Below are 25,817 nucleotides of genomic sequence, written 5' to 3' on the forward strand. Positions count from 1 at the left end.
AGGGTACTTGACTGTGTGTGTAAGCTCATTGTCTGTGGTCCAGAGGAGGAGAGAGTGAACGCATGACCAGGTGGTAGGGCGGGGAACAAGGTTGTCACATGAAAAGTGATAATCTGGCCTGACAGAACCTCCAACCTGTGTGATCTGGAGTGGTCTTTGAAGAGTGGCTTTAGACTTTTTGGCCTTATGAAATATGCAGTGTGTTCACTGTTTCTGTTCTTGGCTCAGTGTTAGGTTGGCCTGTGGCAGAAGTGTCGCGCCCTCTCTGTGTTGCCTGCGGCTCCGGACGGTGCGGTCAGGTGTCACCGTCCCCGAGTGGTGAGCCTCAGGCACAGCCGCGTGGGGCTGGAGCGAAGGCGCGCCTGAGCAGGGCGGACGGGCTCGGGTCGGTTCCTGTCTGGGTCGTGTGGGCTTCAGTCCCATCAACGGTCTGTCTCCTCCGTGGGGAATAGGAATTACACTGTCAGTCGGCTAAACTACCTGTTGATAATAAACTGGCTGTTTATTGTTTTTGTTCCTTTAAAACAACACATATGAAAATGCTCAAAAATGAAATTGCTTGGTTGATGTCAGTTCTTAATACACATATTGCATATTAACTTTTTGGTTTTATTTTTGTCAAAGCTATACATGTACTTTTTTTCTATGCTTTGCATATTGATTTTAAAAAATAACCTTTTTACTTTAGAATAGTTCTTAGTTCACATAAAACTAGCAGAGATGGCACAGAGCTTTCCTGAGGATGAAATGTCCCTAGTGGGACCTGTGCACTGCGTTCCCGGTGTTGACCTCTGTGTCACTGCTATGCCTTGGGACAACTCAGGAATCAGGGGTACGTAATTGCTAACCAAACTCCACATTTTATTTGGGTTTTACTAGTTTTCTTCTTTTTCTGTCCCAAGACCCCATCCAGGGCATCATATCACCTTGAATTTAGCTGTCATTTTTCCTGGTTTTTGACAGTTTTGAGTGGTGAGTGCATGCGTACTAAGTTGCTTCAGTTGTGTCTGACTCCCTGCAACACTATGGACTGTAGCCCTCCAGGCTCCTCTGTCCATGGGATTCTCCCGGCAAGAACACTGGAGTGGGCGGCCATACTCTCCTCCAGGGCATCTTCCCGACCCAGGGATCGAACCTGCGTCTCCTCTGTCTCCTCTGTCGGCAGGTGGGTTCTTTACCACTAGCACCACTTAGGAAGCCCTTTGAGCAGTACCTGTCAGTATTTTATAGAATACCCCTCAATTTGTATTTGTCTGGTCTATTTCTCATGGTTAGATTGGGTTTGTGGGTTTTGGGAGGAAGACCACTGGGCCCAGGGGTGGTTTCTAAACCGTTCTGTCAGACAAACTAAGATTCCTTGGACTAATGGCTGATTCTAAGGCTAGGGTAGGGAGAACACAAGATGCGCCTGGAAGATCTTGTGGTGTCAGAAAGTGCTCGAAAAACAAAAGGATGGGCATGTCAGGGGGCACAGAAGCAATGGAGCGGCTCCCATGGCCAGAGCTGGAACAGTTGGAGCAACACAGTAAATAGTGTGGTATCTTTAATGGTTAGTATTCTTTAGGGACAGCCTATATCAAATGGGCTTTCCTAGTGGCACAGTGGTAAAGAGTCGGCCTGCCGCGCAGGAGACTGTGTTGGAGAGATGCCCTGAAGAAGGAGATGGCCGCCCACTCCAGTGTTCTTAACCTGGAGAGTCACACGGACAGAGGAGGCTGCAGTCATGGGGCCAGAAAGAGTCAGATGTGCCTCAACAACTAAACAACAACAAAGGTATAGAACAAACTCCCACAGTCGATACTGGTGTAAATGATGAACGAGTGAGGAAAGAGGCCCTCTCCCAGACAGGAGAGTTTCACAAAACTTACACGGTCTCTGGAAGAGCTCTTAATGCTTCTCCCCAGCGCTGAGCGTGGGCTGCCCTGAGTGACCTGCTGGTGTGTGGGGAGGTGACCTGCAGTGGGGGACCACACACACGACCTCAGCAAGATGACCGAGCCCGCCGTGGCTCAGGCGGGGCCCGGACTCCTGCTGACGTGAGGCCAGTGGTACCGTCCCTTTTCAAACAGTCTGATGGTTTCGTCTCGTTGGGTTTTTGTCACTTGCTCTTCCTTTCCCTCTCCCCAGAAGTAGCTGTTTTCACTTGTTTTCAGTGAAATGATAGTTTTTCTATAATGACCACCGTTTCTAGATAACATGCTTATATTGCTGTCTGATGGTTTTTCAGTTTTGACTTCCCGCTCCAGATGTTTGGAACTTGCCTGTTTTCTTGCCCCTCCTAACTGCACAGGTGTGTCCTTTGCATTGGCACAACCTCCGCATAGAATTATGCTTTAACTTGCTTGTTGCTTGGGTCAGTCTTGACCGTTTGTGTCTTTATCACTGTGGAAGTGCCGTAGCTGAGCCATGCGGTAAACCGCTTACTCCTCCCTCTCCAGTCTCTTGCTTTCTCCGGAATGGATACTTGTTTTATCTCCTTACTCTTGACGTTGGGGCCGGCGCGCCCGGAGTCCTGCGCGCGGAGCCCGCGTGGGGCGCGGGGCTGCCTTCCTGCTGCGCGAGCCTCCCGTGCGGAGCCCGCGGGTCCTGCTCTGCGCCGCGGCCTCTCGTGCTTGCCTCTGCTTGGTGGAGCACGTCTTTCAGGAGCCTGCGGAAGGCTGCGTGGCAGGTGACGAGACCTGTGACTGAAAGTGTCATTCTGGTCTTCTCACAGTTGACTGCTACTTTGGCTGGCTATAGAGTTCTAAATTGGAAATAATTTTGTTTCAGGCATTTGTTTATTGCCTTTTGCTTCCAGTGTTCTCGAGAAACCTGAAGTCATTCTGATTGTCATTCTATCTACATGACCTCTCCCTGCCCCCGCACGTAAGATATTCCTTTATCACCACAGTGTTTTCTTTAAGAAATAGTCCTTCGGTAAAGTCTAACCCCGAAGCCTAGAACAGTGTCTGGCGTAGAATTGGGGGCTCAGTAAATATTTATTGAGTGAAGGCATGTTCCTGTCTTTGGGCTGGTGGGATCTTCCCCTCGGAGGCGAGGCCCGGCTGCCTGGTCCGTAGGCCTGCTCGAGTTGAGGAGGCATCGTCCGGCTTCTCTCTGGTGTTGCCAAGCTCAGTTCTCACATGCCCCTGCCAGGCTTCACTGGACCTGGCAGTCTTTTTTCTCAGTTTAGAGCCCCAAGCTAAGATCGTACCGAATTGTCCATCTAAACTGTTCCATTCCTGTCGTTCCTGGCAGGAGTTAGTTGTAACTCTGAAGATTTCTCTTTTTATTCCTGGTGTGTTAGAGCAAGTAAAAAACCACTCTTGTCATAAAGCACAAGTTATGTTAAAAACGAATCGAAAGGAATGATGGCTTGTAGTGTGTGGTGTGAGCTGTTTCTGTTGGTGCATCACCTCTCAGATGACGTCAGAGCAGAGGTAAAGCAGCAGGACGTGCAAGTCAGTGTCCTTGTTGTGCTCGAGACTGTCCATGCGTGCGCTCCCGCGGCTGGGCGTCCCCTCTGGGGTCTGCCGGGGCCCAGAGCCTCGCCCTGCCTCTGTTACGGAGAACGTGTGACAGAGACAGAGGCGAGGCGCTTCCTTGTCCGTCTTGTTTCAAGCTTGAGCGTGCGCTGACTTAGTCCCTTCCTTAGTGAAGGGCTCGTGTTTTGGTTTCCTGTGTTTCCCAGGGGCAGGACAGCCTTTCAAAAGGAGTACTGTGTTTTTCAAGTGGCATTTTAAAAAGAAGTAAGAATTATTTTTAGGTTACGGAATGCTCCAGGCAGGATTTAATTGAGGGTCTAAATGTGTGGAGATAAGCTAGATTCTTATTAGTTCTCAATTTCTGACCACAGTGTGGTCAGATGAGTGAATGATTGCAATAAATCCTTGGACATGAGACTCCTGTGTGTGTGTGTGTGTGTGTGTGTGCGAGATTTACTGAAGTACAGTTGTTTACAGACACACACACACACATTCTTTTCCATTGTGTTTGTTACAGGATATTAAATATAGTTCCCTGTCCTCTGCAGCAGGGCCTTGTTGTTCATCCATTCTGTGTGTAATAGTTACATCCGCTGATCCCGAACTCCCAGCCCCCTGATAACCACAGGTCTGCTCTCTACGTCTGTTGCGACTCCTGTGTATTAAAAATGCCTATGAAAGCTGTTACACTGGGACTTCCCTGGTGGTCTAGTGGTTAAGATTATGCTTTGCAATGCAGGGAACCCAGGTTCGATCCTCAGTTGGGGAACTTGAGTATTCCCTAACCCATGCCATGGGGCACCTAAACCTGCAAACCACAACCAGGGAGTCAGTGTGCCTCGAGGAGAGAGCCGCTGTGCCTCAGCTGAGGCCCGATGCAGCCGGGTGAGTGAATCTCTTCTAAAAACCTGCTATATACACTGTTGGATAAAAATCACAAAGATTGAATCAGTGTTTAAAATAATGGGAACAAAAATAGTTCTAAAGTTAAGCTTTAGGATTATTTTTGTCTTCATTATTTTACTTAGTGACTGTTACCATTTGCAGTCAGGGTAGAGAATTTGTTGGGGACTTGAATCCTGAGAGTTGGAACTTAGTAATAATAGCTTTGCCTGTTGAACTGTGGATTTAAGAGATTTGATAGGAAGAACTTCTTGTGTTTTAGGAACTTAATTCAGATGTTGGATTTCTCAGCTTCTGCCTTGGAGATCATGCAGTTAAGTGTTTAGTTCCTTTGCTTTCCCAGAGGGATAATGGGACTTTAAAGAGTTCTCTTTTTGGAAATAAAAGCACAGTAAACAATTTCACAGTGAGAGACTTTATTTTTTTTGGGCTCCAAAATCACTGCAGGTGGTGACTGCAGCCATGAAGTTAAAAGATGATTGCTCCTTGGAAGAAAAGTTATGACCAACCTAGACAGCATTTTAAAAAGCAGAGACATTAATTTGCCAACACAGGTCCATGTAGTCAAAGGTATGGCTTTTCCAGTGGTCATGTATGGATGTGAGAGTTGGACTGTAAAGAAAGCTGAGCGCCGAAGAATTGATGCTTTTGAACGGTGGTGTTGGAGAAGACTCTTGAGAGTCCCTTGGACTTCAAGGAGATCCAACGAGTCCATCCTAAAGGAAATCAGTCTTGAATATTCATTGGAAGAACTGATGCTGAAGCTGAAACTCCAATAATTTGGCCACCTGATGCGAAGAACCGACTCCTTGGAGAAGACCCTGATGCGGGGAAAGATTGAAGGCAGGAGGAGAAGGGGATGACAGAGGATGAGATGGTTGGATGGCATCACCAACTCGATGGACATGAGTTTGAGCAAGCTTCTGGAGTTGGTGATGGACAGGGAAGCCTGGCGTGCTGCGACTCATGGGGTCGCAATGAGTTGGACAAACGACTGAGCGACTGAACTGAAACAGTTTCAGTGGTTAATTAGAATAGCCTGAGGCCAGATGTTATGTGTGCCGCTGAAGGGAAGGGAGGGGAGTATTTCTGAGCCCTTAACCACGTCCCAGGTCAGGTGTGTATCCGTGCCACTTGACGTGCGGTGAGATCGAGCCTCCAGGAGTTCACGACGCAGGTGAGCGAAAGGCAGGGTGTTTGACTGGACTCAGATGCGCTGCCTCTGACGCTGCTTCCCCGGGTACCTGTGAGCAGTGCCAGGCCTGTGCTGGCTGAGTCCTCCTGCTGGTCTCCTCAGGGCACACTCCTCAGAAGTCTTGGAGGGAGGGCTGACGAACCCGGGTGTCTGAGATCACCTGGACGCCAGTATTTTTTACCTTTTAGACGTCACTGTGACCCTCTGCCTTAAATCTTGAGCTCTTCACTGTGATGGTCTGCAAAATAGTGTTTCCTCAGAAAGTTGGTCACCAGATCAGACTTTAGTGGGAGATATTTTTTGGTTGTGCCGTGTGTTTTGCGGGATCTTCGTTCCCTGACCAGGCACTGAACCCAGGCAGCGAGAGCAAAGACCCATAACCACCTGGCCGCCAGGGAGCTCCCTCAGAGGTTCCTCGTTTACACAAGCTCTTACCTGTCTTTCCTTCTAGTTCTCTGCTATTTTATTCATAGGATGCTCTTTACCTTCATCTGTATGTGTATAGGTATTTGCCTAAATTTTATTCTGGTTTCTTGTGTTTTTTTTTTACCTTTAATTCTTTATTCAGTATGGAATTTATTTTAGTGTATAGTGAGGGTAGGAATGCATCTTCTTTCCCCCTCGATAGACAGTTGCCTCAGTGCTATTTTTTATGTACCCCACCTTTGGTTATAATGGCCTAGCTTGCAAATGAGAGAGAGAGTGAACAGACTAAATCTAGGTGCCACTGTGTGCTGCCCTGTGATGAAGCGGCAGGCAGAGTTGTGTCCGTGTGATGGTGATCCCGATGGGAGGTAAGGAAGCTGTTAGGATAAAGGCGTGTGCCTGAGGAGATAGTTTGGAGACTCTTGTTCTTGTATTTGAAACGTTATCTTGTGGATGAGGTAGTGAAGGTATTTTTTGTTTATTGCAGAGGGCAGAGGTTGTAAGTTCTTAGTGGGTAGAAGTTACAAGGGGAGGTGGTATCAATGTGGCAGAAGGACTCACTCCCTAACTGAAGTCTGGAGCAGTCTACCACGGAACTGTCCAGCAAAGCGCTGAGCTATGGGCCTGCATCTGCAGACCTGCCGGGGTCATTTGTCGGGCGTTCCTGACACCTCAGCCCCCGGGGGGTCGGTGCCGAGTCCCGCGTGGCTCTGCGCTTTGGGCCTTGCCTCTGCCCACGGCGCCCAGGAGGTTTTGGCGCTGTGGGGACGGCTTGTGGCAGAGCCAGGCCTCTGGCTGCCCACTGCACCCTGAGAGCTGTGGGCCCAGGAGCGTTTGGACTCTGTGATTAATTTTCTTTTGGGAGTTTTAAAAAGATCTGCCTTAAGTGACTTCTTCTTGGTGGCGTGTGCGCGCGTGCGCATGCATGCACGCATCCACATAACGTTTGCACTCATCATTCCTGTGTGTGGTTAAAGCTGTTACAGAAGTGTGTGAGCGTGCGGTGCCCTGTGGCTGGTCTCGTTACACAGTCCTTAAAGACTTAAAGTTGGTTTCTTTAAATGGGTTTACTTAATTGAGGCGTCTCCTAGTTAGAATGGCCAGTCTTTTCATTTTGTTTTGCTTTTGTTCTACCTTGTGTGGTTTTCCTGCTTTTATGTAAACACTCTGTCCCCCTTTCTCTTTTTCGTAAACACAACTGTCCCCACTTCCCTTTTCAGCTACCGCTACAACCTGTAGAGGTGTGACCCTGCTCGTCCAAACCCGACAGGATTTGGTCTGTACAGATAGGCAGAGCAGTTGCTGGCAAGGTGTTTGGCTTTCTGGGGAGAGGCAGGGAGCCTGAGGCCAGTCACGGGCTGGAAAGTGAGTGCAGCATGTCTGTGTGTCCCCCCAGTGTCAGTGAGGGGCGTCTCCTCCCCAGGGGTCTTCGAGCCTCAGTCCCGCATCCTGGAGCCCTGGTCTGCATTCACCGCCTCCACCCTGCTCCCTGGGAGTCCCCGCGGCGAGGCCTCTGTGCTTTCACCGTTGTGGCCTCAGTTCAGTCCCTGGTTGGGAGCTGATATCCTGCAAAAAAGCCACGTCCCTGTGCCCGGCATCCGTCAGTCCGTCCGTTCACCAGGTGGTCTGTGGGTGTGGGAGCCGTCCTGGGTAGTGTGCGTCTGGCGGGCTACAGGATGGGGTCCTCCTGCCTTTTAAATAGAGCTCACATCCACGGGGATAGAAGACAGTGAGAGAAGAAAGACTCGGTGTCGCAAGTGCTCTGCGGCAAATCACCCTGACATGGTGGATTCCGACTTCCATCCCTGTCACTCTCCTGAACAGGCTTTCCTGATGGTCACTGTTTATGGCCTTAAAACAAATGAATTACAGGATTTAAAAGCAGACACTAAAAACTGAGAGATGATAGTAAAAAGAGCCATTGCTTCGTTTCAGCCGTCATCACCGCTTTGCTGACCTTGTTTTATGTTGTGCCCTTCTCCACATTCCTTCTCCCTCTTGGTGTACTCTTGTAGTTTTTAACTGTTTAGCTTTTTGGCTCTGCTGGGTCTTGGTTGCTGCCGGTGGGTTTTCTCTGGTCGCAGTGTGTGAGCTGCTTCTGCGGCTCCCGGCTCTAGAGCGAGCGCTCACTCATGGCTCACGGGCTCAGTTGTTCTGCGGTCTGTGAACGCCATGTCCCCCGAGTTGGCAGGCAGATGCTTACCCACTGGACCACCAGAGACGTCCCCTGGCGTCCTCCCAGCGCTGGTCATGCTGCTGTCTCCTATGTCACCGGGCTGCAGTCAGGGGCAGCCCTCTTGCCACTCTGACTGCTCTGCGTTCCTTTGCTGGTTTCTCTCTTTCTAGCTGTGACTGCTTCTCAGGGTTTTATCGGGTAAATATGCGATGGAATTTACTGACCCTTTTGCATTTCATCCCTGGAGAAGGAAATGGCAACCCACTCTAGTACTCTTGCCTGGAGAATCCCATGGAGGGAAGAGCCTGGTAGGCTAAGTGTCGCAAAGAGTCGGACAGGACTGGGCGACTTCTCTTTCACTTTCTTCTTTTCATTAAGGAGAAAAAAGCTGGTGAACATTCAGAGGAAATTTGTTCACTGAGACCTTGTGTCTTGGAAATGTCATTTGGATGTTCTGCTGCTTTTATTGATTTATTTATTTTTTCATTTATTTTTATTAGTTGGAGGCTAATTACTTTACAGTATTGTAGTGGTTTTTGCTATACATTGACATGAATCAGCCATGGATTTACATGTGTTCCCCATCCTGATCCCCCCTCCCTGTTCTGCTGCTTTTAATGTTTGGCATTACTGTCATTTCTTCTGTAAAAAAATTCAGACATAAGCCAGAAGAGTAATTAATTTGGTCTGTAAAGGAAAAACAGAAACAGTGCATTTATAGTATCTCAAGGGAATAAATCATAATATACTTATTTATTGTTTACCTGTAAAAATGTTGATTTAAAAGTCTTCATATGTGTACTTTGCTAAAGGTGTAACATAAACTAAGCCTGTAATGCGATGTCTGACTCTTTCCTTTTTCCATTCTAGAATGTATGACAACATGTCCACAATGGTGTACATGAAGGAAGACAAGTTGGAGAAGCTCACGCAGGATGAAATTATTTCCAAGACAAAGCAAGTAATCCAGGGGCTGGAAGCTCTGAAGAATGAGCATAATTCCATTTTGCAGAGTTTACTGGAGACACTGAAGTGTTTGAAGAAAGATGATGAAAGTAATCTGGTGGAGGAGAAATCAAACATGATCCGAAAGTCCCTGGAGATGCTGGAGCTTGGCCTGAGTGAGGCTCAGGTACGGTCTCATGACATGACCGTGAACTTGCCAGTCTAGGAAAACGGAGACTGTTTGGAATATGAGGTTTAAACTAGAGGGCAGATACAGAATAACTGAAATCATCTTATATGCGGGTTATGTATGCTGTGCAAACGATGAGTGATTGGGGAATGCGTCAGTTTTAAAAAGTAGAGTGAAAATAGAGGTAAGCCTTGGTGTCAGTTGGGGTTTGATTCAGCTGCACAAAAGCAAAAGCGTCCGCTCACATGTCGGAGGTAGACTGCATCACTGAGGTGGGCCGTCCCAGACAGCTCCACTGCCCTTTTCAGGAGAGGGAGGAGACGCCCCTCACTGACACGGGGCGGGGCGGGGGGGGGGGGGAGGGTGGGACACATGCAGACACGCTGCACTCACTTTCCAGCCCGCGACTGGCCTCTGGTTTCCTGCCTCTCCCCAGAAAGCCAGACAGCTCGCCAGCACCTGCTCTGTCGCATCTGTACAGACCAAACCCCCTCCCAGCCCAGGTTCTCGGGCTGTTGGGTCCCTGCCCCTGCTGCCCTGCACCCCAGCCCGCCTGTCTTGTGGACCAAGACAGGGTCCAGCTGCCGCCACGTGACTCTGTCCTGGGACTGCGAAGGGCGCAGGGAGGTCGTGCCTCCCTCGACTTCCCTGAACTGTGCCCGGCACTCTGCTTGCATCTCGCTGGTCCCACGGGCACATCTGGCTGTGAGGGACACTGGAGAATGGTGCCTCTCCCCTTATAGTCCCTGGCTCTTAAGCCTAAGGAGGCGGGTGAGTGGATGTTGGCCAGCAGCTCACTTCTGTGAGTGTGAGCCTCCTTTGTCAGGCGGGCAGATATTGGCGTTAAAAGGAGGAGGCGGGAAGAGCCCCTCATCCTAGACATTCAGGTTTTAGACCTGGGAGGATAATAAGAAGGCAGGGCAGGCGCACGGACTGCCGAGAGGACAGACCGACCGGAGCCAGCCTTCCTCCGCAGCCCTTGCCCTCCCAGGAACTTGTCTCTGCCCCAGGCTGGCCCTTCCCTGAGGCCCACCAGTGTATCCCCAGCAGAGCCCGGCGGGGACCTCCGCCTGCGAGTGCATCAGGGTGTCCTGGCTCTCGCTGTTGGCCACAGAGCCTCCCTCCCTCCCCTTCAGTGGCGAGGGCGACTTGCCCCGTCCGCAGCCCACTCTGCACATGGATATGTGTGTGTGCCTGGCGTTTGCTCATGGCAAAGAGTCTCTGAGAAATTCTCTTGGCGGCACCACCTAGGTAAAAAATAAACGAACACAGCTTCGTCAGAACAGTTGCTGCCTGTCCACCATTAGAGGTGCTTTCAGATAGAAAAAAATTGTAATTTTTTTAATAGATGTTCTGAGCAAGTCAACATTCTTTTTTTTTTCCCAAGAGAGAAGGAAGAGGCATTTAATTTAGCTGTTGTCTCAGTCAGATCCGGCTACTAGAATAGAATGCTGTCAGGTCAGGGCTTCAGCAGTGGACGTTTATTTTCCACAGTTCTGGAGGCTGGAAGTTCTAGGTCAGGGTATCAGCACGGTTTGGTTCTGGTGGGAGCCAGCTGGTTTGCCGATGGATGCCTCTTTGCTGTATTTTCACCAGGCTGGGGAGTGCGGTGGGCAGAGAGGCAGAGGCAGAGAGAGAGAGAGAGAGAGATGAGTGATGAGTGGGTAATATTCTTGATCATGCTCTGCATGTAGCTGGTGACTGAAGGGTGGAAATAGGAAAGAGCAAACTGTGCTTGTACGCACTCTGGAGCGCGCGTCTGCGAGGGTCGGCTGGCGCTGCCGCCCCGGGGCGCTTGTGGAGGCGGGAGGTGGTGTTCGGTAGGCTGAGCGCTGCAGTGCCATCAGCGTCTCTGTTGGTCCAGGTCATGATGGCGCTGTCAAACCACCTGAACGCCGTGGAGTCGGAGAAGCAGAAGCTGCGTGCGCAGGTCCGGCGTCTGTGCCAGGAGAACCAGTGGCTGCGGGATGAGCTGGCCAACACTCAGCAGAAGCTCCAGAAGAGCGAGCAGTCTGTGGCTCAGCTGGAGGAAGAGAAGAAGCACCTGGAATTCATGAATCAGCTGAAGAAGTACGACGACGACATCTCCCCTTCGGTGAGTGGTTCCACAGGAATGCGGGATTCACGGTACACCTTCCCCGGTGGTGGGCTCAGTGGAGCCAGCCATGCTGTCCTTTCCCCTCCGGAGCCTGCCTTTAACATGACCAGGGATTAACGGTCCTGGGCTGAGTCCCTGGGTGAGTCATATACATTCTCTTTGGAGTACTTTTCTCACATGTGTTTTTTTTTGAACAGTGGTTAGAAAATGGAAAAGTCCTTGGTAAATACAAAATAAATGTGTGAGGGCTGTCCCAGCTCGAGATCTGCTGGGTGCCCTTGGTGCTTCCTGTCAGCCCCCCGCCCAGCCCGCCGCTGGATGCACCATCAGCAGCGCCCGTCGTCCCCTGTTGTTGGGGCTTGGGATGCCTCTGTGGTTTGTGTTGGATCTTGGCTTTGTCTTTGAGATCCCCCCCCAACCCCGGCCACAGGGCACCGCTTGGTCCTTCTGCCCCCTTGCTCGTGTGTCTGCCTTGGTCTCTCTTGGGGTTCCTGGAATGTTGGGGCTCCCCGGGGTCTTGGTCCTTTTCTTCTTTTAGTGCTCTCTGGATTTTCATCCTAGTCTCTATTACTGTTGTTTCTGATTCAGTTAACTTTTTAGAAAAGTAACCTTTTTCACTTTGGAATGATTTTAGATTCACAGAAAAGTTGAAATGGTACTGTGAAGGAAAGTCCCATATACCCTTTACTCAGTTTCCCTGGGTCGGGAAGGTCCCCTGGAGAAGGACATGGCAACCCACTCTAGTACTCTTGCCTGGAGAATCCCATGGACGGAGGAGCCTGGTGGGCTACAGTCCATGGGGTCACAGAGTCAGACACGACTGAGCGAGTTTCTTTTCACTTTCAGTCTCCCTAGTGCTGCATCTTGTGTCTCCACAGCATGTGTCTGAGCTAACCCAGGCCGTGTCTGTCTCCAGAGAATGGCAGGCTGCACGGCTCAGACAGCAGACACTTGTTTCTCCTGCTTCTGGAAGCTGGAAATCTGAGCCTGAGCAGGGTGGCAGCTTTGTTGCAGTCTTGGTGAGGGCCTTCCTCCTGGTGTGTGCCGTCACACGGCCTCTTGGACCTGTTGTCTGCTCCTGGTGCTGTCACGGCACTGACGGCATCACGGTGGCCCCACCCTCAGGGCTGCGTCTGACCCACGTTACCCCCAGATAGCATCACATTGGGCTTTAGGGCTTCAGCATGTGGATTTGAGGCAGGTGGTGGGGGCAGACTTTCAGTCTGTAGCAGTGCGTGTGTTAGAAGTGGGAAGGCACCGCTGTTGCATCGCTGTGAACAAACCACAGCCTTTGTTTGAATCCCAGTCCTTCTTCAGTGCCCCTTCTCCACTCTAGGGTCCAGTCCAGGGTTTCACACTGTGTGTGGGGCTAAGGGTTGTTTACTGTCTCTATAGTTCTAGGCGTGATCACTACGTAATCTGTATGCTGTTGAGTTCTGCGTTTGTGTCTCCTGTCTGAGCCCGCATCCTGTCTGTTAGAATAGTTTGTGCATTGCACCAGCAGACCTGCACTTACTCTGTCTTAGCTTGGGCTGCCGTGCAAAATACCATGGACTAGGTGGCTTAAACCACAGAGCATGAGTTTTGTCGTAGGTCTGGAAGTGGGGAGTCAGAGATGAGGGTGCCAGCAGGCCTGGTTTCTGGGGAGGACTCGTCCCTGCTTTCAGACAGCTGCCCTCTCACTGTGCTCTCACACCATGGGGTGGGGGCATGGCGCGGGGGGAGCTCGCTCTGGTGTCTCAGGGCCCGCACCAGGGCCGCAGCCTCGTGATGTTTCTAACCGGTTCCCTCCCAGAGCCCCGTCTCCAGATGCCGTCACGCGGGGTTGCGGCTTCGGCGTGATTTGGGTCACGGTTGGTCCAGAGCGCCCTGTTTCATTAGACTTGCTGTACTTCTTTCTTGCATCTCTAAATCAGGAGCAGCTGATGTTTTGATTTAAAAGACACTCCTGTAGGCTGCTGTGGGAATAAGGATAGAGTAGCTGATTCACCTGGAAAACGAGGTAACACTGAGCAGCGGAAAGCTGCTCTCTCAGATTCAGAGACGTTTAAAACTTGGTATTTGGAAACATGTCTGGCTGGGAGCAGAGACGCAGTGAGCCAGCCCCGCCTCCCCTCTCAGGTGCTGCTGTGGTGATGCTCCTGCCCTGTCCTGCTCCTCCTCGAGCTGCCAGGGTACCTCACTAGCCCGAGGGGTCTTCTGTGGGGGCCAGGGCGACTCAGGAGGCTGAACGGGGTGCCGTGTCCCCTCTCCTCTGCAGCCCAGAGTCCATGTTCGCTCCTGATCTCTGCACAGTCGTCGGTGGCGCTTCCCACTCACCCAGGATCCCGCTCAGGACCACGCGTTGCACATGGTGGTCACGCCCCTTCAGTCATCTTTCATCGGGGACAGGTCCTTTCACAGGGAGAAGAAAGTCCGTCTTTGTCTTCCACGACGTTGGTGTTCTTGAAGAATATAGGCCAGTTACGTCACGAGTTGTCCCTCAGTTTGGATTTGTCTAGTGTTTCCTCATGAGTGTATTTGGATTGTGCGTCCTAGACGGGAGTGTTGGAAAAGTGGTGTGTGCCTCTCGGTGTCCTCTCCAGAGGAGCCTGGTGTCCGTCTGTGCCGGGATGACGCCGAGTTCTCACCGGGTTGAGCTGCTGACTGTCCACCCCGCCATCTGATCACTTGTTACCTGCGGGCTCATCTTGGGGGGACACAGCCACAGGCTGTCACACTGCTCTTGGGGTCCCGTGTGGTGCTGGGTGGGGAGGGGGTGTCCGGCCCGCCAGTCCCGCAGTCCTCGGAGATCGGCCAGTTAATCACTTCCTTCCAAGCACGGCGAGAAAGCGCTCCCTGCTCCTTGCACTCCGGGGCCCGGGTGGCGGCTCGGACACAGGGGCGCTCGCGTGGGCTGTGTGCGGCTCCAGGCTGCACAGGCACTTTGAGTTCAGCCCGGCAGGCGTTCCACTCACTGCTCTTCCCTAAACCGATGGACAAAGCGAATTGCGGCTAATCCTAGATTTGATCTGGAAAGGGAACTGTCTTTTCTATTTCTAATTAAAATGAAATTTATGTCAAAGATATCCAGCGCAGCTTTTATAATATTTGTGAAAATAATACTGTCCTGGGTTGGTTTCACAGGAGGACAAAGACGCTGATTCCACCAAGGAACCTTTGGATGACCTCTTCCCAAATGATGACGACGAACCCGGTCAAGGAAGTGAGTTGGGAGTGGTGTGTGAGCGGCGGCCGGTGGGTGGGAGGTGGCCTCTCCTCTTGGGGGCTCTAAAGGGTGTGCACCACCAGTTCCCCGCGGTCTGGGTCCTCAGCGCGCAGAGGAGGGGGGGTCCTTCTGGGGCCGCGGCAGCCTGGCTGTGTGGTACAGGGAGCGGCAGCCCCTCAGCCGCCGCGGCAGGCTGCGGGGGACGCTGTGGTTGCGGGCCCCGCCGGCCTCCGCGTCTGAACGGGCCTCTCCCCGCAGTCCAGCAGCAGCACAGCAGCGCCGCGGCGGCCGCGCAGCAGGGCGGCTACGAGATCCCCGCGCGGCTACGCACCCTGCACAACCTGGTCATCCAGTACGCCTCGCAGGGCCGCTACGAGGTGGCCGTGCCGCTCTGCAAGCAGGCCCTGGAGGACCTGGAGAAGACCTCGGGCCACGACCACCCCGACGTGGCCACCATGCTGAACATCCTGGCCTTGGTGTACAGGTGAGTACTCTGCTTCTATCCTCTTCTCTTCACCTGGATGACGTTTTTAATGAACTTGCCCCAAGAATGTGTTTTTATAAACTGCTGTGAGCTGCTTCTCCAGCCTTACCATCCGTTTGTCTTCAGAACAGCCGGGGGTTCTCGTTCAGAACACGGAGCCGCTCTCTGGCAGGGGCATCACCCTGTAGAGCGGACGCTGCCTGGAGCGCCCAGGCCGGCCTCTTTCCCTCAGGCTGCACGAGACTGTTGGCTGTTTTTCCCCGCAGTGCTTGGTGTACCAGGCTCCCTGTGCCCAGAACAGCCCCCCGCTCCTCCTGCCTGTCTCCCCACCTCTCTGATCCCCGTCAGCTCTCCTTCCCGGCTCCAGGGCTCCGCGCCCGTCCCCTGTTGGCCCCGCCTCCCTTGACCCCGCCTCTCTCATAGCTCCTGCTCTGTTCTTGGCATGCTTGTTTGAATTTTGTCATCTCTTCTGGAATCCTGATTCCTTGAGGTTGAAGACCAGGTTCTCTGGTCTCTGCCTTGAGTTACATCCTTGAGCATGTTTCCTAACTGAGAAGCCCTTGATGAACTTACTGAATGAGGTTGAGTAGTTTGCCTGTGGCCTGGGGCAGTGGTCCACCAGAGCCCTTTGCTGAGCTGAGCTGAAATGGAGCAGGCCGGATGAGTGGGGACCTCAGGAGGGGCCGTCACTTCCAGGACAGGACTGGTCTGCGGCGGCCGCTCTGGCGTGGTGGATTTCAGGGAGCTGCATCCTGTTTCTTCACTAGCTTGATTGTTTACAGCTCAGCAGACATTTTTGAGACCCAAGTGTGTGTGTAAAACTTTGGGCTGGTTCTTGTGAGGCTGTACAGATGAACACATAACACCTGTTCTCAAGGAGAAACCAGGATACTGAATTGGAAGTCAGAAGTCAGTTTGCATCTCTGCTAAGTGGCCACTAGACTGAAGGTGTTGTCCGGAGCCCTTAGGTTTTCTGAGCCTCAGAGGGTTGCAGGGGTTGTGAAATGGGACGTTACGTGGCAGTGTGAATGAAATAGATAGCATCACCTAAATGTTTCTCAAGGAACTTAGAACCTTGTTTAGAGAATAGGCTGGTTATGTTCAGGTGTAGTTACAGAAGCAAGGAGACTGTCGTTAATAAAATAACACAGGCGTCGGGATTCCGCGGCAGTCCAGTGTTTAGTTGTCAGTGCTTTCACTGCCAGGGCCCAGGTTCAGTCCTTGGTCGGGGGACTAAAATCTCGCAGGCCTTGCAGCATGGCCAATTAATAATAAAATCACACAGAAGTGTTGATGGAATGGAGAGATGCCTTCTACTTGAGAGGATTGGGGAGGCCTAGTGGAGGGGTGCGAGTGCTTTCTGGGACCTTGCAGGATGTGTTGGGGACTTACTCCTGCTTCCCATGGGGCAGAGCAGCGGCAGTGTGGTGGGAGGAGGCGATGGGGCTGCAGGGCATGTGCTGGAACGTGCCTGTGCCCAGCGGCCGGGTCTCAGGAGAGAGATGTGGGGGACTGGAGCTCAGAGCGGCCTGTGGGCCAGGCTGCAGGGTCTGCTGCGGCTGGAGCTGGGCACCTGAGCGGGGCGCAGACAGGAGCCAGAGGGTCTGTGAAGAGACAGCAGTCAACCATCGAGAGAGAGAATGTTTTTGGCTAATCCTAGTTATTTTTATTGTGAACGAGTTAGGTGAAAAACGCATGTAGAACGTGACTGGGATTCGTTGTACATAGAACGCATGGTCACATAGATGTGCTAGGAATTCGATGGCCTCTCTTTTCTCTTGGTACTGTAGTGTGAGAGTTTACTCATGTCAGCAAAATGTTTGGAAACAGCAGCTGCGTCTCTGTTCATATTGTATTCAATACTGAGTCCTAAAGCTGAACCGTAACTCACTATTTCAACTTTCTTCTATTAAGAGACATCTAATTTTAAGCTTTTTGGGGGAGGGGTATTAATATTATACTGATGAACATCTTTTGCTCAAGTTTTGCACAAAAGATTTTGAATTTTTTTCAGTGTCGATTCCTGAGCGATACGAGTCTACACCTTACACGCTTCTTGATACAGATTGCCCAGGTGCTCAGGAAGGTGGTGTCCGCTCACCCTCAGCGACCGTCGCCAGCCTAGGGCGGGGCTGGTCATCTCCTGCTCTTTATTACAGAGACAGACAGCTTTGTGTGTTAATCTGTGTTCTGCGATTCTGCGTTTTTAGTCATTTGGGCCTTCTGTGAAAATTCTGTGATCTTGCCCACTTCTGTACTCGGATTTATTTTAATGCTGGCAAGGTGTGCATTGGTTTTCGTTTGAGTTTGAATTTTTGGATGGGCTTGTGGAATGCGTGCTGAGCCCCACCCCGCCCCGACCGCTTCTGATTGAGCGGGCGTGGGGAAGGGCCGGGTTTCTAACTGGCTCCAGCTGTGGCTTGGGGTTCTTGCTCTTGGCGTGACCGCCCTCTTGGCTGATGGGTAGTCCTGACATTTGACGACAGGCCAGTCTAGAGCAGCTCTCAGTGTGCCTTCTTCACCCCATTTCACTCACAACTGGGAGATGGCTGTGGCTGGTATGTTTAACTGGGTCTGCTAGTTTTTGAAACACTGTTTCATACCTGCTGACTTTCACAGAAAGTTTGAGTCAGTTTAATATAAGATGTTAATAATATAACACAGTATAAGATGATAATGTAAGTTTAATATAAAAGAAAAACTTTAGTTACTCAGAGGAGTCAGCGCCCTGTAAGGACCTGGAAGCTTCCGTCCTTCCGCAGGGCGGCGTGGGCAGAACCTCGCTGGGCGGCTGTCCTGGCGCTGGGGCAGCGTGTATGCTTAGTCTCTCTCACACGGCGCGTGACCGGTGTGCAGCCCGTCCATCGGTCGGTCGGTTGGTCACACTTAGGCCCCCGGGGCCGGGCTGGGCCCGAGCTGCTACTGTCTCCCCGTAGTCAGCGGGCCCCTCCGCCCCGCCCTGTGTCCGCGGGCACAGCCCTGTCTGTGTGCGCGCGTCGTCCTGAGCTGCTGCTTTGGCAAGTCATTGGCTTCTTAGGGCAGCTCTGTGAGTCCCGTCCTTCCTTGCAGTAGGCTGGTTGAGGAGGCCACGTGACACGCCAGGCCACGCGGCCTGCAGCCGGATCCGTTCTGCCTGCCTGCACGGTCTGTACGGCCACACTCACCTGTGCGGGCAGCGGGCACGTGCAGACCCCTCGGCACACGGGGCGGTATTGTCCCAGCGGTCTAGCTTAGCAGGCCCGATTCCCAGCTCTCCTTGCCAACGTGCTTGTTGAGGGAGTCTTTTCTCTCCTACATTAGGAGTGTTTTTAATAGTTTTAATAGCTAACTTTTAATTTTTTTCATAACTGAAACTTAATTTTTATTTCCTTAGTTCCAGAATTGCATTTCAAAAAGATGTAGTGAGCTGTGTCTAAACATATAATTGTGTGTTTTTTAATTTAGAGACCAGAATAAATATAAAGATGCAGCTAACCTACTGAACGATGCCTTGGCCATCCGTGAGAAAACTCTGGGCAAAGATCATCCTGCGGTTTGTATACTGGTTCTTCCATCCTTTTCAAATTTTACTGTCCCTAATACATTTTTTTTTACCCAACTCATTTCACTGTTAAACTCAACAGGGAAGATTTAAGAGCTGCCCTTTGACTGGCCGGCACAGGTAGGACTTCCTCGCTCGGAGCCAGTGGTGAGCTCCGTGTGGGTGACTCGCAGTTAGCAGGTTTCAGCGTGCACTTCTGTTGATCACCCACCTCAGATGGATCACGTACGGTGTTTTTGATCCTGAATCAAATTGCATGTACTTCTATAAATTTTTTCCTAAAAATTTTGTATTGTCTTTTTATTAAAATCTGGTTACATTTGCATATAGATCTATTTTGGTTGGTTTTGTGGCTTCCAAGTGAAATTTTAAAAAAGAATCAAGATCATATTGATTTGTGTAATGGCCTGTGGTGTTACTTTATGACCCACTGGACAGTGATGTTGCTCTCTCGCCTCTGAGTGAAGTCGGCTGGAGAGCACTTCCATCACGCACTGGGGATTGTGTGTGTGTGACGTCTGACGTCCCCTCCGCCTGGCGTTTACCGTTCTTCCTGGTTTCCTGTGTTGGTAGGTGGCAGCAACTCTGAACAACCTCGCAGTGCTCTATGGCAAAAGAGGGAAGTACAAAGAAGCCGAGCCGCTGTGTAAGAGAGCCCTGGAGATCAGAGAGAAGGTGCGCCCAGGATGGTCCTTGTTCGCGGAACGCCACGCTTTATGCTTTTAAATAATTCACTCTACATTTTGAGATAGGACCATGGTGATACATCCTCACTGGCCATATACCAAAAATAAGCCCTTCATTCTGGTGTGCAGTCTGAGACACAGCCGATGGGCCCTGCCTGGGAGTCTTGGCGGGGTAGCGGTGCAGAGGGTGGAGCCTTGAGTTCTAGGCCCTTCCAGCCTGAGGCCTAGAGTGGCCTAAAGTGACTCGGCTGAGGAGGGAATTTCTGAGGCCTGGGAGTGCCAGGCATGGGGCATTTCATTTACAGTGGGGCACGTGCCTATCATGAAGACAAATGTGAAAATTAAACAGTCACCAAATATGCTTATAAAACTTAATGCAATAGCTTTTCTTTTGAGAACTAAAAAGTAACTCAGAACTAGAGATTCAGTCAGCGTCATGGATGTTTACTGTGAGTTAGTACAGTTTATAGTGATTAGGTATTTTAAAAATGGATCTTGTTAGTTTCCACAGTACTCCATATAACTGTGTATTCAAATGTTGCAGACACTGGGCAGGTCCACGCCATGATAATTTAATTTGTGTGTGTCATTGTTACCAAATGTTACCGTATTATCAAATATTATTTATCATTGATATTGAGAGATTAATCATTTAATTTCGAGTCTTAATGGCGAGGACTTGGGGAAAAGAAAATGAGAAGAAGCTCATTATCAAATTATACAGGTCAAGTTTTGTCCATGCTGTCATTTGCGTGATATTTATTAAGAAATAAAATTATTTTTATTTTATTTTTTATTTATCCACTCAGGTTTTGAGTGGGCTGGGGTTAAAATCAGGGAGAACCACAGATGTATCACGTTGCGGATTATGAACTCTAGATGACGTTCTGTTAGGTTCTTTTGTGTTTATTTGCTCTCATTCACGCATCCGGCAAATGTTTATTGAGGACCTGGGGACCCTCACTTGGTTAGGGGTGATCATTTCGAATCAGCCACAGCCTCTTCCCTGGGCGCACGGCCCGCCAGGCAGACGCTGGCTTCTGGCCGAGAGCTCGGGGAGGGTGCAGAGCAGCAGCTCCTCCAGGCCTGGGGCTGGGGCTGTGCTGACGTGGCCTCCCGCCATCGCTCGGTCTGGAGCCGAGTCTCAGGGCTTCCCAGCCAGGGGGAAGAGGGCAGTGCAGAGGTCGGGAGAGGCAGCTGCACAGGTAAGGGCACTGGGCAAGACCGAAGGCTTGTTCAGGTCCTGAGGGGGAAGTTCATGTTCATTCATCCACCTGTGTGCCAGCACCTTTGTAGGTGCTGAGGTAACATTGCATCTAGACACTGAGACAAAGCATTCTGAGGCTTGCATTTTAATAGGGGAGAGTCAGGCAATAAAGAACTAAATCGATAAATGAGAGTTTTGAGTAGTGATACTAGCAAAGAAAGAAAAAAACGCAAGTGATGTGCTTGTGAGTTAACTGGGTGGGGACGGACTCACGGTTCCCTTAAATTGGATATAAGGAGGTCCCTTCTGAGGGGACCTGAGACCTGCAGGATGAGTTGTTGGTGGGAGTGGGGAGCTGGGTAGGGCTGGGAGAAGAGTGTCGTGTGTCTGGGACAGCACATTTGAGTGAAGTGTGAGGGGCCTGGTTTGTGATCACAGAATCTGGTTTTAAAGAGGGGATGCGTAGGATGTTAGTTGAGGAGCTGGGAGTTCCCTTTGAGGCTGTTCTTCACAGGAATGAGTGTAATCCCGTTAGAGTCAGGGAGGGCTGAGTGTGAATTTGGGCATGTTTAGAACTTGGCAGTCATGTTAGATAGCCTTTATAAAATCCAGTTTCTTCATCTTCAGAATGTCCATAATATTACCTACCATGTAGGATTATTGTAAGGATTCAAGACTCCAAAGCTTGGGAAGGAAATCAGCACAGCTTCCTCCCTCCCCCGAGAAGACGACTCAACAAAGGCTGGTTAAGTGATTTTTCTACTGTGTCGGTGGCTGTTTAAGTGTCATAAGCCTGGAAGCAAGGCGCAGTCCTCTTGATTCTTAGGAGGAGCCTTCTCGTGGCAGGGCAGGGACTGGGTTGGACGGTACCCTGTGAAACAACAAGTGTCTCTGATGCTACTTTTCATTCCTAGGTTTTGGGAAAGGACCACCCAGATGTCGCCAAGCAGTTAAATAACTTGGCTCTACTGTGCCAGAACCAGGGCAAGTACGAAGAAGTGGAATATTATTATCAGAGAGCCCTCGAGATCTACCAGACAAAACTGGGTCCTGATGACCCCAATGTGGCCAAAACAAAAAATAACCTGGTATGTTGACAGAAGGTCAGCTCTGTAGACAGATTCCTTTCTTCCTGAAGCTTCAGCACTGTTTCATAGTGTAACTGGTAGATGAGAATGTGTGCTTCCCTGACGTTTGAAGAGTAGTAAGTGCTTTTTTTATTTTAAGGCTTCCTGCTACCTGAAGCAAGGAAAATTCAAGCAAGCAGAAACCCTGTACAAAGAGATCCTCACTCGCGCACACGAAAGGGAGTTTGGTTCAGTGGATGGTAAGAGATGCACTTTTGTTTCTAAGCAGATGCAGCTGTAGGGTGTGTTAAACATAGGGATTTCCAGCTTAAAACTCAGTAATACCCAGGTCATCACAGTCTTGGGGATGGCCCACCTGCCTCACGTGTTTCCAGGTTGCCCTCACCCGAGTCTGCGCTTGTGTTAGGTACAGCCTGGATGCAGTAACTCCAGAGTTCCTCCCTGGAGTCCTTGGCTGCTTTCTTGAATTGTTCTGTGGTCCAGTGGTTCAGAGTGCCAGCAGGAACCCAGCAGCTCCAGCACCACCTGGGACCTGTCAGAAATGCAGATCCTCCGCCCGTCCCAGTCCTGCCGGACTGTCTGACGGCCGTAAGGAGCTGAGGCCTGTCTCCTTTATAGTCCTTAAAGTATTGTAGGTGCTTAATACACAGTTTTGGAATAAATATTTTGTCAGACTTTTAACTGCTCAGTAAAACAGTATCTGTATGTTACGTGAGGCATCTTTCCCCCTTCTGTGGCCGTGACAAGAGGGGTTGAGAATGTGGACAGTTGTTACCAGTGTGTTAGAAACCTTAGGATTCGTGGGGAAGAGGTATGGTTAATAAATACTTCCTTTTATGGAGAATTTCTGGAAAGCACTTTTGAAAACCTTTTGAGAAGTGTATTAATTTTTCTCTGTCAGCAAGAGGAGCAGTAAGTCTGTTTTACTGCCAGAAGGTAGTAATGCCCCAGGCTTATCATTCTGGAAATGGACTCTGTCTGCCTCAGGCCCTTACTGGGTCACAGCTCACCTCCCCGGACTTCACGGTCCACAGGGAGCTTCCGTGTCGTGTCCTCTCACAGCAGAAGCCTTGCTGGGTTTGGGTTGATTCCAGGTCATCAGCTTAAGGCTGCTTCAGATAAGTTTTACTCAGGGAAGTGGTCTGCTAACTTCCCTGGTGATTGTAACTTCTCTCTACTGAAAGTAGTAGCATGGAGTCCAGTTACTTGGGTTCTAGTCAGAAGCGGTTTTTCGGTGCTTGGATTCACCCTGCACACAGATGTTAGGACAGAGGACAGAAAGCTGCAGGTGTGCCCGGAGGGGCCGCGGGGCGTGGCTCTCAGGCCACAGGCCTTTCCTCTGGTGCAGCACTGACGCGCACGACCCGGTTCCTTGTCAGGAAATCCAGTTCTCCTAACTGAGCTGGATTCTTGTCTGACAGTAGGATTAGATTAGTACATAAAACGTCGGTAAACAACAGTGTTGGTTCAGTTCAGTCTCTCAGTTGTGGCCGACTCTTTGCAGCCCCATGGACTGCAGCACACCAGGCCTCCCTGTCCATCACCAACTCCAGAAGCTTGCTCAGACTCATGTCCATCGAGTCGGTGATGCCATCCAGGCATCTCATCCTCTGTTGTCCCCTTCTCCTCTTGTCTTCATTCTTTCCCAGCATCAGGGTCTTTTCCAGTGAGTCAGTTCTTTGCATCACGTGGCCAAAGTGTTGGAGTTTCAGCTTCAGCAGTCCTTCCAATGAATATTCAGGACTGATCTTTCGGACTGACTGGTTTGGTCCCTGGCTGCCCAAGGGGCTCTCAGGAGTCTTCTCCAACACCACAGTTCCAAAGCATCAGTGCTTTGGCACTCAGCTTCCTTTATGGTCTATCTCTCACATCCATACATGACTACTGGAAAACCATAGCTTTGACTAGATGGACCTTTGTTGGCAAAGTAATGTCTCTGCTTTTTAATATGCTATCTAGGTTGGTCATAACTTTCCTTCCAAGGAGCAAGTATCTTAATTTCCTGGCTGCAGTCACCATCTGCAGTGATTTTTGGAGACCAGGAAAATAAAAGTCTGTTACTTTTTCCATTGTTTCCTCATCTATTTGCCATGAAGTGATGGGACTAGATTCCATGATCTTAGGTTTTTGAATGTTGAGTTTTCCCCTCTCCTCTTCCACTTTCATCAAAAGGCTGTTTAGGTCCTCTTCACTTTCTGCCATAAGGGTGGTGTCATCTGCATATCTGAGGTTATTGATATTTCTCCCGGAAATCTTGATTCCAGCTTGTGCTTCATTCAGCCAGGCATTTTGCCTGATGTATTCTGCATGTAAGTTTAATAAGAAGAGTGACAATATACAGCCTTGATGTACTCCTTTCCCAATTTGGAACCAGTCTGTTGTTCCATGTCCAGTTCTAACTGTTGCTTCCTGACCTGCATGCAGATTTCTCAGGAGGCAGGTAAGGTGGTCTGGTATTCCCATCTCTAAGAATTTTCCACAGTTTATTGTGCTGCACACAGTCAAAGAGTTTGTCATAGTCAATGAAGCAGAAGTAGATGTTTTTCTGGATCTCTTGGTTTTTCAATGATCCATTGGATGTTGGCAGTTTGATATCTGGTTCCTCTGCCTTTTCTAAATCCAGCTTGAACATCTGGAAGTTCACATTCACGTACTGTTGAAGCCTGGCTTGGAGAATTTTGAGCATTATTTTGCTAGCATGTGAGATGAGTGCAATTGTGCGGTAGTTTGAAGTTTCTTTGGCATTGCCTTTCTTTGTGTTTGGAATGAAAACTGACCTTTTCCAGTCCTGTGGCCACTGCTGAGTTTTCCAAATTTGCTGGCATATTGAGTGCAGCAGTTTGGTCTCCTCGTGATGATAACAGCATCATCTTTTAAGATTTGAAATAGCTCAGCTAGAATTCTATCACATCCACTAGCTTTGTTTGTAGTGATGCTTCCTAAGACCCACTTGACTTTGCATTCCAGGATGTCTGGCTCTAGGTGAGTGATCATGGTTATCTGGGTCATTAAGACCTTTTTTGTATAGTTTTTCTGTGTATTCTTGCCACTTCTTCTTAATATTTTCTGCTTCTGTTAGGTCCATACCATTTCTGTCCTTTATTGGGCCCATCTTTGCATGACATGTTCCCTTGGTATCTCTCATTTTCTTGAAGAGATCTCTAGTCTTTCCCATTCTATTGTTTTCCTCTATTTCTTTGCATTGATTGCTGAGGCAGGCTTCCTTATCTCTCCTTGCTGTTCTTTGGAACTCTGCATTCAAATGGGTGTATCTTTCCTTTTCTCCTTTGCATTTGGCTTTTCTTCTTTTCTCAGCTATTTGTAAGGCCTCCTCAGACAACCATTTTGCCTTTTTGCATTTCTTCTTCTTGGGATGGTTTTGATCATCACCTCCTGTACACTGTTAAAACCTCCATCCATAGTTTTTCAGGCACCCTATCTATCAGACCTGATCCCTTGAATCTATTTGTCACTTCCACTGTATAATCGTAAAGAATTTGATTTAGGTCATACATGAATGGCCTAGTGGTTTTCCCTACTTTCTTCAATTGAAGTCTGAATTTGGCAATAAGGAGTTCATGATCTGAGCCACAGTCAGCTCCTGGTCTTGTTTTTGCCAACTGTATAGAGCTTCTCCATCTTGGCTGTAAAGAATATAATCAGTCTGTTTTCAATATTGACCTTCTGGTGATGTCCATGTGTAGAGTTGTCCCTTGTGTTGTTGGAAGAGGGTTTTTGCTATGACCAGTGCGTTCTCTTGGCAAAACTGTTCGCCTTTGCCCTGCTTCATTTTGTACTCCAAGGCCAAACTTGCCTGTTACTCCAGGTATCTCTTGACTTTCTGCTTTTGCATTCCAGTCCCCTATGATGAAAAGGACATCTTTTTTTGGTGTTAAGTTGTAGAAAGTCTTGTAGGTCTTCATAGACTCGTTCAACTTCAAGTTCAGCGTTAGTGGTTGGGGCATAGACTTGGATTACCGTGATACTGAATAGTTTGCCTTGGAAACGAACAGAGATCATTCTGTCATTTTTGAGATTGCACCCAGGTACTGCATTTTGGACTCCTTTGTTGACTAGGAGGGATACTCCGTTTCTTCTAAGGGATTCTTGCCCACAGTAGTAGATATAATGGTCATCTGAATTAAATTTACCCATTCCAGTCGACTTTAGTTCACTGAATCCTAAAATAGCCATATTCACTCTTAC

At 49.8% G+C, this 25,817-nt stretch overlaps 1 protein-coding gene across 13 annotated transcripts in view; it reads left to right on the forward strand.

Annotated features, from left to right (window-relative positions):
- The window catches only part of KLC1 (kinesin light chain 1), a 63,523-nt gene that overhangs the window by 11,290 nt on the left and 26,416 nt on the right, over window positions 1–25,817 (forward strand). For 7 of the 13 annotated variants that reach the window (XM_043489311.1, XM_043489312.1, XM_043489308.1 and 4 more), the window contains 8 exons: window positions 9,035–9,296; window positions 11,164–11,394; window positions 14,524–14,602; window positions 14,864–15,089; window positions 18,534–18,621; window positions 19,204–19,305; window positions 21,438–21,611; window positions 21,751–21,850. In XM_043489311.1, the coding sequence (XP_043345246.1) occupies window positions 9,036–9,296; window positions 11,164–11,394; window positions 14,524–14,602; window positions 14,864–15,089; window positions 18,534–18,621; window positions 19,204–19,305; window positions 21,438–21,611; window positions 21,751–21,850 (1,261 nt within the window). In that variant the 5' untranslated portion in view covers window position 9,035. Of the gene's footprint in view, window positions 1–4,331; window positions 4,350–9,034; window positions 9,297–11,163; window positions 11,395–14,523; window positions 14,603–14,863; window positions 15,090–18,533; window positions 18,622–19,203; window positions 19,306–21,437; window positions 21,612–21,750; window positions 21,851–25,817 lie in introns of those variants that run through there. The other 6 variants (XM_043489310.1, XM_043489314.1, XM_043489315.1 and 3 more) reach the window with 2 other exon arrangements.

This window comes from Cervus canadensis, chromosome 17, assembly GCF_019320065.1.
Source record: "Cervus canadensis isolate Bull #8, Minnesota chromosome 17, ASM1932006v1, whole genome shotgun sequence".
In the NCBI taxonomy this organism is placed as follows: Eukaryota; Metazoa; Chordata; class Mammalia; order Artiodactyla; family Cervidae; genus Cervus; species Cervus canadensis.